The sequence below is a fragment of the Pistacia vera genome, unplaced genomic scaffold, assembly GCF_008641045.1.
Source record: "Pistacia vera cultivar Batoury unplaced genomic scaffold, PisVer_v2 Contig195, whole genome shotgun sequence".
NCBI classification, from domain to species: domain Eukaryota; kingdom Viridiplantae; phylum Streptophyta; class Magnoliopsida; order Sapindales; family Anacardiaceae; genus Pistacia; species Pistacia vera.
The window spans coordinates 290,323-303,761 of NW_022195996.1; the positions used below are offsets into that span (position 1 = coordinate 290,323).

At 35.1% G+C, this 13,439-nt stretch overlaps 3 protein-coding genes across 4 annotated transcripts; 1 reads left to right on the top strand and 2 right to left on the bottom strand.

Annotated features, from left to right (window-relative positions):
- The first annotated feature begins 1 nt into the window (after position 1).
- On the top strand, positions 2–2,388 carry LOC116127786 (transcription termination factor MTERF6, chloroplastic/mitochondrial). Of its 2 annotated transcripts, XM_031413440.1 has the most exons (3): positions 2–102; positions 600–1,595; positions 2,097–2,388. In XM_031413440.1, the coding sequence occupies exon 2, from the start codon at positions 605–607 to the stop codon at positions 1,592–1,594; it is 990 nt and encodes a 329-aa protein (XP_031269300.1). In that variant the 5' UTR covers positions 2–102; positions 600–604; the 3' UTR covers position 1,595; positions 2,097–2,388. The 2 variants fall into 2 exon arrangements, with proteins under 2 accessions (XP_031269300.1, XP_031269301.1); XM_031413441.1 differs by lacking the exon at positions 2,097–2,388 and having other exon boundaries at positions 11–102; positions 603–1,621.
- Positions 2,389–3,301: 913 nt separating this feature from the next.
- On the bottom strand, positions 3,302–6,686 carry LOC116127711 (probable L-type lectin-domain containing receptor kinase S.5). Its single transcript, XM_031413352.1, has 2 exons — positions 5,279–6,686; positions 3,302–4,289 (listed from the first exon to the last, which is right to left on the bottom strand). Exons 1-2 carry the CDS (start codon positions 6,531–6,533, stop codon positions 3,466–3,468), a joined length of 2,079 nt encoding a protein of 692 aa, XP_031269212.1. The 5' UTR covers positions 6,534–6,686; the 3' UTR covers positions 3,302–3,465.
- A 1,907-nt stretch (positions 6,687–8,593) lies between these two features.
- LOC116127826 lies at positions 8,594–9,598 on the bottom strand. Its single transcript, XM_031413490.1, has one exon. The coding sequence runs from the start codon at positions 9,488–9,490 to the stop codon at positions 8,759–8,761; it is 732 nt and encodes a 243-aa protein (XP_031269350.1). The 5' UTR covers positions 9,491–9,598; the 3' UTR covers positions 8,594–8,758.
- Between the last annotated feature and the right edge of the window lie 3,841 nt (positions 9,599–13,439).

Sequence of the window (13,439 nt, forward strand, 5' to 3'; positions counted from 1 at the left end):
TTACATACACTTCGCTGCTCGGTTCTGACTACACAAAAGAATGAGAGGCAGCTGCTAAGTTCAACATTCAATGCCCAACTAGAAACCCTTTTAGTACTTCAGGTAATTCACCTTTTTCTTTTCTAGATTTTCGTTTATCATGATTACATGTCTGTGCTTTCTAATTTTTGAATATGGCTTTTTTTTTCTTCTTTTTTTTCCTATCCTTGTATTTGATTTTCTGCTTCAATTCTACTTGTCTTCGTAGTAATTGCTGTAAAGTATGTGTTTTTCCTGAGAAAAATCTACCAAAGTTTGTTCTTTTGTCATCCTTTCATACTAGTTGCTTTGGTACTAGAAAAGAAACTGGATTAACAAAGCTTCATTTTTAACTGAGCATTAACCAGTACCTTTTTATGATGATTTATGGAGTAGAACAGTTTATTGCATTACTGAGTTGATGTTTTTTTTTTCTCTACTATTGATATATTTACCCAAATAGTATGCACATTCATCAACTTGTATATTTATGTTTTAAGTTTTAACAAGAAATGGGAAAAAAAAAAAAAAAAACAGAGAACTTATGGGTGTAGCTTGAGCTTGATATGTTTTTCACTCAGGAGATATGGAGATCAGCACCAGTCAAAATGGTAGTAGCATCATGTGGTTCTTCAGGGATAGGGGTTTTGATGATAAAACCATCAATGATATGTTCAAAAGGTGCAAGCGTCTGCAGGGTGTTGAAAGAGAAAGAGCCTCTGAGAACTGGGCTTACTTGAAAAGCATTGGTATTCTAGAGAGAAAGCTCCCTCACGTTGTTTCTAAGTGCCCCAAAATCCTTACTCTGGGTCTCAATGAGAAGCTTGTACCCATGGTTGAGTGCCTCACTACGCTAGGAACAAAACCCCGTGAAGTTGCTTCTGCCATAACCAAATTCCCTCATATACTCTCCCATAGTGTCGAAGAGAAGCTCTGTCCACTTTTAGCTTTCTTTCAGGCTCTGGGAGTCCCTGAAAAGCAACTTGGAAGAATGATACTGCTCAATCCGAGGCTCATCAGCTACAGCATTGAATCTAAGCTCAAAGAAAATGTGGACTTTCTAGCTAGTCTTGGCCTTGCCAAAGATGGAATGATTGGTAAAGTCCTCGTGAAACATCCATTTATGATGGGTTATAGCGTTGATAATAGGCTTCGACCTACTTCAGAGTTTTTGAAATCGGTAGGACTGAAGGAGCTAGATCTTCAAATGGTAGCAGTGAAATTCCCTGAAGTTTTGTGCAGAGATGTGAACAAGATTTTGAGACCCAATTTTAATTATTTAAAGAGATGTGGGTTTGAAGATGGACAGATAGCGGCTTTGGTGACTGCTTATCCCCCCATTCTTATCAAGAGCATCAAGAATTCTTTAGAACCCAGGATCAAGTTTTTGGTGGAGGTTATGGGACGGCAAATTGATGAAGTTGCTGATTGTCCTGACTTCTTTAGGCATGGCTTGAAGAAGAGTCTTGAGCTGCGACACAAGCTTTTGAAACAAAAGAATGTAGATTGTAGCTTGAGTGAAATGCTGAACTGTAATGCAAAGAAGTTCCAAATAAAGTTTGGTTTAATTGCTTAAGGTATTAAAGTCACATCCTTTATCTTTATTTTTTGGCAACCTCTAGTTTACTTCAACCAACCTTTCATTAGATATTTTCCATTGGTTTCTCAAATATTTCGACTTTTATATTTTTCTGTGTGGATTAATGAGAAATAAAGTTTTGTTACTCAGGTATCCATAGCAATCTACTTATTCATTAGTAGTGTTCTACACTAAATGCTCATATTTGTATAACTTAGACTTTAGGTTCTGGGTTATCTTTGCTTTCAATAAAAGAAAATTCTTGTACATTTAAGAGAGTTGGTGATTTTTAGGTTTTCAGTGGTGGATTCAAGTACTAATATTACCCATGTATACAACATTGTAGATATGGCTGCTTTTAGATCTTTTTTAGGATCTAAGAATCTTAGGGCTTACTTGGTTAGTGCTATTGTACGATCAATTTTTATAGAAGAATCTATCTTCTTCAATAAGAGTTTTGGGTTCATTTATACCTCTTTGACTTTTTTACTTGTTGCAGTTGCTTTACGCGTGTCCAGTGGTTCCCAATATCCACGATTTTGCATACAATATCTCAGCTTCCAAAATGAAGATCTTTATTTGCGCATGGCCAAAAAATTTTCTTAAGTTGACTAGGTGTACTTGGTACTTGCTATAACAGTAAGACATTTTGAACTTCACTGCTATTTACTAGACCAAACCGTGTCCTTGTATAGTTCCAATTCATTGAATGTTTTACTTGGTGGAAATCTTTTGCTTAAAGAAGTTAAATGTTTGTAGCTTCCTTGTGACCATTTCTTAGTTGTCTAGGATCCTCTCTGGCATATTATCAAGTTCTGAATAATTTTGCACTAGCCTATGCCATACCTATAGTATGCATGCAAATATAAAGTTTTCCTGCTCAATGTCCATTGTTCACAGAGATTGTGTCTGTGGATTATGTACAAAGAGGGTAATTTATCAGTAGGCCTACTTTAATTTCCTGTTCTTGTTGACACTTACAGAAGAATTTCTGATTAGCAAAGCTCAGAAACTTATTTTTTAATGTCTATTAAATCTGGTGAAACATACTTCGCAGAGGTGGTTGTCTCATCTCTGAGAGAATAATGCTTTCCACTAGGATTTTAAGCACTAGTTTGAAACTCCGTCGTAATATGAACGAGATGAAAGATGGTTATTTTATGTCGACCTTTACAAGTGATCATTACAAAAAATGGCTTACCAACAAGGTTTAGTTCCTCACTTTCCTATTAGCTTATAAGATAGATTAGCCTAATAAACATTCAAGCATTAAGTTCGATATTATGCCATAAAATTTTAGAAATTAAATAGTAGTTGTTATTTTTTGAGTATCAACTTGTGATCATGATGTATTCCTCAAAAAAAGGTATAAATAGAACAAATGATTCAGCAAGACAGGGACGTAAGCATGTCTTTCATAACCTGTCAATGCTGTTCTCTGCAAGAATGATTCAGTTTTCAACTCAACATTCTTGAAAGAAACCATCAGAACAAACTAGTTCCAGATGCATTCAAGCTTTGTAATATCTTTGTCATTATGGAGTAATTTGGTACTCAGATGACTGTATTATCCCTCTATAATTTGGTCAATGAAATCAACCATAAGATAGCAAAGGGAATTTCGTCTGTGATAGAGAAATCTGCTATTAGTTCTTAATCTCATCCATAATATTTGTTTCCCTGCTCTGGCATAGTAGACAATGATTTCCTGTCTAAAAAGGGGATGTAAACCAACTGTTTGAAAATAGATACATTAGATTAATTCCTGGAATTCCTCAGCAAATTACAGAAGAATTCTCCTCTATTACAAATACTACAAGCATAGTTCTAGCAAAAGCATGCTACACAGCTGGAGAAGCTTGAAAGATTCAAACTGGGAGACGAGGTGTAACCTCCTGTGATTGGGATACATCACTTATCGTATTAGAATCTTTAGAAGACAATGAGATGCCAGTAAGTATACTACTTATGCTGAAAGAAGGATCCATAGAAGGCCATGTGAAGAAGGGCTTGAATGGAGGAACATCAGGGACTGGCAAAGTTCCAGTTATGATCTGCAATATATCCTCTGTTTTAGGTCTTTCACCGGCTATGGGATGTGAACATGCCAATCCCAGAAGTAAAGCCCTCCTGGCTTCATCTTCTACAAAATCATTGTTCAGCTGTTTATCAACAGCATCCAGAATGCGCCCTTCGCGGTGCAACATCCAGACCCAATCAACTAAGGTATAAGAAACTTCTTGGGCAGGGATCATGACCCCCGGCATTCTGCCACACACCACCTCAAGCACCACTGCTCCAAAGCCAAACACATCAGATTCTGTGGTGGCCTTCCCTGTATGGAAACATTCCGGAGCCACGTAACCCTTGGTGCCTGGAACTCCGTCTAATCCCACATCTGCATAGGAGTTTCTCTCATTCTCGATGGCTCTAGCAAGACCGAAATCACCCAGCCGAGCATTGTACTCAACATCAAGCAAGATGTTGCTTGCCTTAAGGTCACGATGCACCACCTTTTGGTCATACTCATTGTGCAGGTAATATAAAGCTGATGAAACCCCTGCTAGTATTTTGTATCTATGACTCCAAGTCAGCGTTGTCTGCTCGGAATTCCCGTATAAGTATTTCTCCACACTCCCATTTGGCATGAAATCGTATACTAATAGAAGCTTCCCTTTCTCGTGGCACCATCCTGGATAGCAGTTAAGTTGGAGAAAATGTTAGCATACATGAACTTACTAAACTTGAGATTATATTTGTCATGTATGTGCTAGTTTTATGTAGTACAGGAGTAAAAATACAAAATACAAAAAAAAAAAAAAAAAAAAGGCCGATCTTCTTTGAAAAGTTCCTATCAATATTTTATGCCCTTTTTTAATCATTCATGAATGATGAAGCCATCTTGTTATGTTGGGTTTGTGGATGAGCTAAATTTGACTTGACCTGCCAAGATGATTCATAGCATTTGGGAATAGCTTCATCATTCAACTTTTGAAGTTTGACGCTCGCCTAGCCTCCCCACAGGATAAGATCGAGCACTTTGAAAACTATGGTGGTCATTGTTTTTATTTAGGTTGCTTCTATGTTGGGTATTCTTTATTTAAATGGGACAAATCTTGATCAATAAACTGACAGACATGACATCATATATAAATAGACCTGACAAATTGTTACTTTTCAATTCTATATCGTTGTCGTGTGTGTATATAAACATTTAATTAAACAAAGTCATAAGAAAAGTGACAAGGGAAATTACCAACTAAGCGGACAAGATGTTTNTCAATATTTTATGCCCTTTTTTAATCATTCATGAATGATGAAGCCATCTTGTTATGTTGGGTTTGTGGATGAGCTAAATTTGACTTGACCTGCCAAGATGATTCATAGCATTTGGGAATAGCTTCATCATTCAACTTTTGAAGTTTGACGCTCGCCTAGCCTCCCCACAGGATAAGATCGAGCACTTTGAAAACTATGGTGGTCATTGTTTTTATTTAGGTTGCTTCTATGTTGGGTATTCTTTATTTAAATGGGACAAATCTTGATCAATAAACTGACAGACATGACATCATATATAAATAGACCTGACAAATTGTTCCTTCTCAATTCTATATCGTTGTCGTGTGTGTATATAAACATTTAATTAAACAAAGTCATAAGAAAAGTGACAAGGGAAATTACCAACTAAGCGGACAAGATGTTTATGGCGAAGACGATGGATGATGGCGAGCTCAGCTAAAAAATCCCCTTTGCTTTTGATGTTATCTCTGGAGAATTTCTTGACTGCAACTTCAGTAGGACTTTGATCATGATCCTTCTCATGAATGATGCCTTTGTAAACAATTCCAAATCCACCTTCTCCAAGCCTCATACTCTCATGAAAATTGTTGGTCGCCTTCTTTAATTCCTTGTACTTAAATTCCCTTGGCATTCCGGGCAACCATTTCAATCTTCCAAACTCATGGGACTCTTCCACTTTTGCCTTCCTTACCTTCTTCATGTAAACCACTATGCACATTAAAAGTATTATCAGCACAGGAACACCAACACAGGCAGTAATAATCAGCCATTTCCAATCTTTTTTCTTGGGAACAACATCTATGTCTAATGTCCATGCTCGTACACAGTTCAACTGAATGTATGGATCACCTGTTGAAGCAGAAAAACCAAAGTAGGACTCTGCTTTCAAATATTCCTTCAGGTTTATGGTCGCGTTGAGAAGTGGTTCGGATGGTTTGGGGAGATCAAAGTCTACATCTGGCACCTTCAACATGTACACTTGCAGCAATTTGGATGCTCCATCATATTGGACCCAGACCCTATAGTTACTTGTATCGTTTGGAGATAGAGTGATGTTATAGGGATCGAGAGGAACAGACTTGTTTGATATGACAGAGTTGATGTTGAGACCAAGATGATTTCCATCCGGGTCGAATTCCTGCTTTCTAGTATCAAATTCAATGGCTACAAAATAGTTTTCACTGCTGCCATCTGTGGAACTATTAGTGAGGCCAAGCCAACGACCATAACTTGATCCGGGTAAGCTGTAATTGGGGGCTATGAGAAAAGCAAGGCCATGACCAGGCTCCCACTCTGGTTGCCGAAAGAGATTAATGACAAAAGTTGAGGTGAAGGAAGCCAACATTTCACCTCCATCATCACCATTGTGGATCCTGAAAGGCTGATAATACATGATGCGACCCGAGTTGTTGAAGAAATTATCAGACTCCCCATTGTTGATGGAATCATACGTTAACTGAAGAGCTCCACCATCGATACTAGTCCGATCCCCGTCAAGCTTGAAGTACTTCGAATCCGTATTAGAAGTAAAGTTGGAAAACTTGACTGGTTGAAAGGATGCTGCCTCTGTGCTGCAAATGAAAAGTACGAAAACTGACAGCAAGATCAAGATTTTATTTGACCTGCGTGTGCCCATATATATTTTTCAACTGAAGCAGTCTCAGTTTGTTATATGTTGGCAGAGAGATCTGAAGAAGAAGAAGTTGAGGAAAGCACAGAAAGAGAGATGATTGATGCCTGTGTTTCTCTCTTTATTCACATATATATTTTTTAAGTTTTGTTCAGGAAATTGCGCTTCAGCTTCTTCAATAGAGTGCTTTGGTTTCCCCCATTGACTTTTGGACCCGTTCCAAATTCCACATCGTATTCTGGTTTTATTCTTTATATATATATATATATATATACACATATACATCCTTCATCCGAAGAATGAAAATGTCAAGTTGTATGGAGTGGTAGTTGAGTTTTTGAAACCGGAAATATTAAAGAAATTTGACAGTAATGTCAACAATAGCACGCCCGAAAGAAAACTCAATGGGATTATCATTTAGAATAGGAATTGGAATGACATTTCTGCAACGAAGTTTCTGCAGAAGATACATAGCCTGCCGGCGATTTTACACGCCAATCTTGTACGCTGCGGTAGAAGAATACAAGAAGATTGGTCTATAACTTTCGTTACTATACTACATTTTAATATTGGAAATATAAATTAAATTTGTCTGCCTTGTTATCACAGAAATAACTCTCTTTTCATTTAATCATAAAATGAACAATAAAATTATGTATGTCAGGTTTACTCTCTTCCTTGATTTTCTGGGTTCAAGTCTTAGGATCATCTATCACAAATTTAATTTATGACTTACCTAGAACATTAAATTTATAGGGTGTTCAATTGACTCTGAGGATTAATCATTTGTAACTTACCTAGAACATTAAACTTGTAGAGTATTCAATAGATCCTTGAATTAGTCAAGGTGCATGTAAGCTGACTTGAACACCTCGATGAATTTAATTTATGACTTACGTAGAATATTAGGCTTGTAGGATATTCAATAAACTCTAAGGTTAATCATTTGTTGCTTACATAGAACATACACTCCGTTGATTAAAAAAAAAAAAAAAAAAATCTCAAGAATTAATTAAAGTGTGTGTAAACTGATATGAACATTCCAATGATTAAAAAAAAGGGCGTGTATATTCTTCTTCCATCAAAGTTTGGGGGAAATATATATTTGAAGGAAGCTGTGACCCACGCGGCAATCTTTTAACATCTTAACTAACACGGTTAGCACACCAATATAATTAAGTTAGAATTACAATAAAAAACTTGATAAATTAAATTCAACAGATTATTTCAAACTTACCATTATTTTGTTTTTCTCTTAAGATAAAGAAGACAAAGAAGAAGCAGATATGAAGGGTCAATTCTGTTGTAGTCCCTGTACTTTAAATGTACTACTGTTTAGGAATAATAGTTTCAAATACTAAAGTTTTTTATCTTAGTTGATTGTTAAATTTACAATGAATTGACAAAAATACCCCATTTAGAAAAAAAAATGTTAAATAAACACTTACACATTACAAATTTAAACTCAAATTAAATAAAAACATTGTAGACTACAAATTCATCGTATTTGTATAATTAATAATTTTGATTTTCAAATGTGTAATGTGTATTTTTTTGTTATTAGTAAATATATATAATTTTATTACACTTTTTTTTTTTTTTTTAAATACACTCTTATATCAACGTTTAATAAAATTTTAAGAGTCAGCTAACTTTTATTGAGTCAAAGGACTAATACAGTAATATTACAAAACAATAAGGATCGAAATAGGGTTTAAAATCATTGTCCTTCAAGGAAGTAAACTGAAACTACAGGGACAAAAAAAACTAACTCAGGATACGAAGAAATTAGTTGATTGACTAAGAGCAAGTTGGTTGACTTTGTTTACTTGATCCGCAACTTGCGCATATGATTGCCGATCAGAAACATGGTTCTTTATTAAATTTAAACGAATCAAAGCATGTTTATATATATAATTATGGAAAATTCTGATTTCAAGTCTCTTTTCGATTGTTAATAAGGATATTCACTAAAGTTTTTATCCGATCAATAATTCTAGAATCTTAAAAGATTAGTTGAAATACACGTAAACTAATCTGAACATCCTGATCATTTAAAAAAAAACAAGACTAGCCGTGGAAAATATTATGCTTTGGACGATCTCGTGTATAATATAGGCCCTAATGATCATGCACACAACCATAAATTAATTAACAAACATAAAATCGACAACATACACGTACGACAACATGCATATATATATATATGTTAATTCGATGATATATTTGTATTACTTGGACATGAACCCACCGATGACGGCTGCAATCAAAGTAGTAGGATCACCAAGAATGGCAGAAACAATAAGACGGACGGCACCACCAGCCATTTCACAACACTTCTTCACCTTTCCACCACCTCTCCCTCTTCGTCCATGATGATTCTTCAACGTCCCTTTAAGAGTAGGAATCCTTGTCTGCATCTCCCTGACTTTATTCTTATCCACATTCAAATACATGGCTTGCCAACTCTCGACCAGCAGCTCCTTAACACACGACACGTGAAGATTATAACTCTTACACTTGGACCTGTAAGACCATCCGGGGCCTTTGCCCCCGCACCGATGGCACGAGCTAGACAGCTTCAAACAGAGGTAGAGATTGTGCTCCCCGTCGTCAAGGACTTGAGGAAGATTCGCGCAACAAGGATGCATATCAAACCCGCATCTCTTGCAGTGGTAAACAAACCCGAGAACATCATTTCCACATGCATCACAGTACCTCATTTCTCGACCCGGGGGCTGATAGTGGAATTCGAAATCGCATTTTCTGTAGAAAGGGTGAGTGAAGGTTTGATCTGCCACGGCGCAAGCCTTGTGCAAGTCGAACTCGCATCGCCTGCAAGTGTATTTGAACCCAATGCCGGCTTCCTTGCAGCCATCACAGTTGAATGGGATCTCTGTGTATTCGAGCTTCAGTTTGTGTTGTGGGTGGATAGGATGAAAGATTTCTTTGTCAATCTTCATGATGATTTTATTGATGTCACTTCGTTAATTAAAGTGTTTATATATAAGGCAAAAGGGAGTTTGAACAGTTTTAATTCTTGGTAGATACAGATACTTTGCTTAAGTTTCACAAGGAGAGAATAACCTGGGAATGCTGATGAAATAATTAAGTTCATGAATAGGGAATTGAGTGAAGGAAAAAGGAGGCGGATTGGCTAGAATCTAATTCCATTTTAACATTACTTCATGAATAATTAGCATTCCTATGACCCATCAAAGTTCCCGTGTTAGACAATTTTTTTTTTTTTTTTTTTTTTGGCAATCGATGCGTCCGAGCTAATTTATGTGTACTTTGACTAATCTCCGAGTCCATTGAACATCCTAAAAACTTAAAAGATCAGGTAAGTCACAAATGTGATAGGTAACTCCAAAGTTCAAACCAAAGAAATTAATAGAGCAAACTTGATTGATCATCAAGTCAACCCCTTAGGGTTGAGAAATATTTATATAAAACAGTCTTATCACTTCACCTTTTAAACATAAGATCATCTGAAAATATAATAGTGTGTATAACTATATATTTATTAAATTTTCTCTTTCATATATTTATCATCTGTGGTTTTGAGAAGTTAACAATACTTACCTTTGTTTTATTAAACTGTCTCACCACGCTAACCAATTAAGTAATAAGATGACAAGATTATTCCATATAAATATTTTTCTCGTGTTAAAATCGATTAGTTTGACCAAATGTCGGAGTTTTGCTAAAGAAACCTACTCATAATAACTTTAATAAAATTTTATTGGCAAACTTTTTCTTTTTGGATGGGAATAGCACAAACAAGAGAACAAATCAAAGCTCCAAGGATTCAGCTGAATTCTATACAAAAGGAGCTTCTGGTCAGGTGTCATGGATCTTATTCTTATCTCTTTGATAAATAAAGGAATTCAACAAATGAAAAAGCAGTCGCCTGGATTATTCTCAATGTTTGGTTGAGTACTTTTACAAGAAAAAGCAAAAAGCATCTCAACTATTTGGAAGAATTCCAGGACGTACAAACCACTCATATTACAGGTATCTCATGGTTTAGTGTTGTACTATTCTTGCAGGAATTTTTTTTTTTTTTTTAAACCAAGGTGTTCGGGTAATTTACGTACACCTTGTATACACTTCAACTAATCTTTGGGGTTTATTGAATACCTTATAAATCTAGTGGGTCAAGTAAGTGATATTATATGATAGTTTAGTATTGTACTATTCTTGTGGGAAGTTTTTTTTTGTGTTTTTGGTTACGAGGGTGTCTGCGCCAATTTACGAGTATTTCAGTTAATCATCATAGTTTATTGAATGCCTTATAAGCCCAATGAGTCAAGTAAGTCACAAATATTATAGATGGCCACTTTATAGGACTCAACACAAGACTTATGGGTAATCCAAAGTCTTATCATCCGACCACACCTAAGTGGTTGTTCCTGTAGGAAGTTGATGGATCGATCATGGTTTAATATAAGGAATATGCATGAATTTGATATATTCTTCTGATAATTTTTAGTAATGGCGAGATTTATCGTAATTTCATAAATTTAAACAAATTAAAATAAAGATGAAGCTGGTACAGTTGTGATGAAAAAATATACACATGCAAGTTTTCTTGATAGTTAATATTGGAAAGTAGTATTTCTTTTGACATATATGAAACATGATTAATTATAGTTACATCTAAGTAACTTGATTTGATAGGAACTCTTGAGTGTATTACTCAAAAAGTTCTGAGTTTGAGTTACTCTTCAAGTGTTAATAAGGATAATCGCTAAAGCTCTTATTCGGTCGATAATTTCAAGGTCTAAGGGATTAATTGATGTGTCCATAAGCTAGCGTGGATACCCTCGGTCATAAAAAAAGATTAATTATTAAAAATTCCAATTATGAAGAAGTGATGTACCCATGAGCTGGCACAAACACCTACGATCATAGAAAAAAAAAAAAAAATTGATTAACTATTAAAAATTCCAATTATGAAGAAGTAAGTCAAGAAAAAAAATATTAATTATTAAAAATTCCAATTATTAATAAGTGATGTGCCCATGAGCTAGTATAGACACCCTCCATCATAAAAAAAAATGATTAACTAATAAAAATTCTAATTATAAAAAAGTAGGTCCAGAAGAGAAGAGAAGAGAAGAGAAGAGAAGCTTTGTGATAAATATAATGAAGAATTTTTGGTACAAAATAGAACCGTAAAGAACAAGATCATATATGGGGGTCATCAAATTGAAACTACAGGCGGCATGCATACAGAAAGATTTCGGTCAACGCTTCAAAGTTCTACATTCTCCGTGAGAAGCTTTTATTCAAATGTAAAAGTAGAATTCCATTCGGAAACCTATAGGTCTCCATTTTCTCTGACTAAATCTCAGGGGTGTTTAGGTAAAAACATCTTCTCCATGATTTCCTTACACGAGCTTAGATAAGCTTAAGATTTAAGACCCTTCTTAGTTTTTATTTTTCTTTTTCTATTCTCTTTTGTTGTTTCTTTAATTTTTTTTTTTAAAAAACACTTAAAGAAGCTATACATAAAAGAGAAAGATTGTCCCTTCTCGGACTCGAAGGTTTTCATCATTCATGAACATCAACAAAACAGTTAAAGTGAAGGTCGATTAATTAATTAATTAAATGCAATTAATTAGTAATTGCTGTGATAATCTATGGGATTGTAAAAATCAAAGTGAGAGCAAAGCTTTGGGCCTTTGGCCTTCTCTGTAAATACTACATGTATGCCGTATTTTCAAGGAGTAAACGACTTTTTTTCGACCCAAGTTTACCTTAATGATACTTTCTCATCCAAAAAGTTTTAAAATATCACTTTCACATCCAAAGTTAATATTTTGTCATTACTCAAAACCAATTCTGACAGCAAAAATTCTTTCCGTCATCCCCATTTAAACTTTCAGTCTCCTCTCTAAAAAACCCCTCTCACTCAGACACTCAGACACTTGATTTTACGTCAATTGTCAACCACCATAAAACTAAGGTTTAACTGATTCCGGTGACAAATATTCAATCTGTCACCACTATTCGCTCCACTAGTCTGCACTCTATAAAAACCCTGTTACCCTAGTTTCTAGTAACTCGTCGAACACCAATTGAGAAAATGAAGTATATTTTAGATATTAACAGAATATAAACATCATGTGGGAAGTAGTATTTTGAAATTTTTTGGTGGAAAAGTTTCATTAAGGCAATCCTTGGGTGAGAAAAGTGGTTTACTCTATTCTCAAGATTCCAAATAAGGACTTATCATATAATATTAAAATACACCATGTCTAATTACATGTATCACTCTTTTATAAACAACTAATTTGTTAGGGAGGGGAAATGAATCTTTACGGAAGTTACGAAAAAATATATAATACAATAAGAGTATTATCACCTCCCAATGAGTTTTTGCCACTTGTGAATTTTTTTTCTCTACTACATCTTGTAATTAACTGTGATTAATATTTGGCATACATGCATTGTCTTGCAGTATCACGTCAACAATACTATCATAATACCATATATTTTCTTACTTAGTTAAATTTCTAAAATAGTATATTCACACATTTTTCATGCTTTTCGTGCCGACTTGGCTCTTCTTTGACACATCATCACTCCCATTTGCCATGTCATCATTCCAACTCAGAAAATCTCCCTCCTACTTGACTTTTGGTGTCTCTTCCTTAGCCAATTTTATTCTTGAGCTCCTCATCTAAAACCCGAATCTGTATCCAGCAAGTTCCTTGGAAGCATGCTTTGACGGCTACAATGAGAGAGAGTGAGTGGAGTTGGAAGCTTTAAGAATGAACAATACTATATTTATAACTCAATTTTATAAATTTTCTTTGGGGTTGTGGCTCCCAGTTTTTTACCGATGAATTTTTCAGAATTCAATATTCATCAGCAAAAAACTAAGAATTATCATGTAAGAGT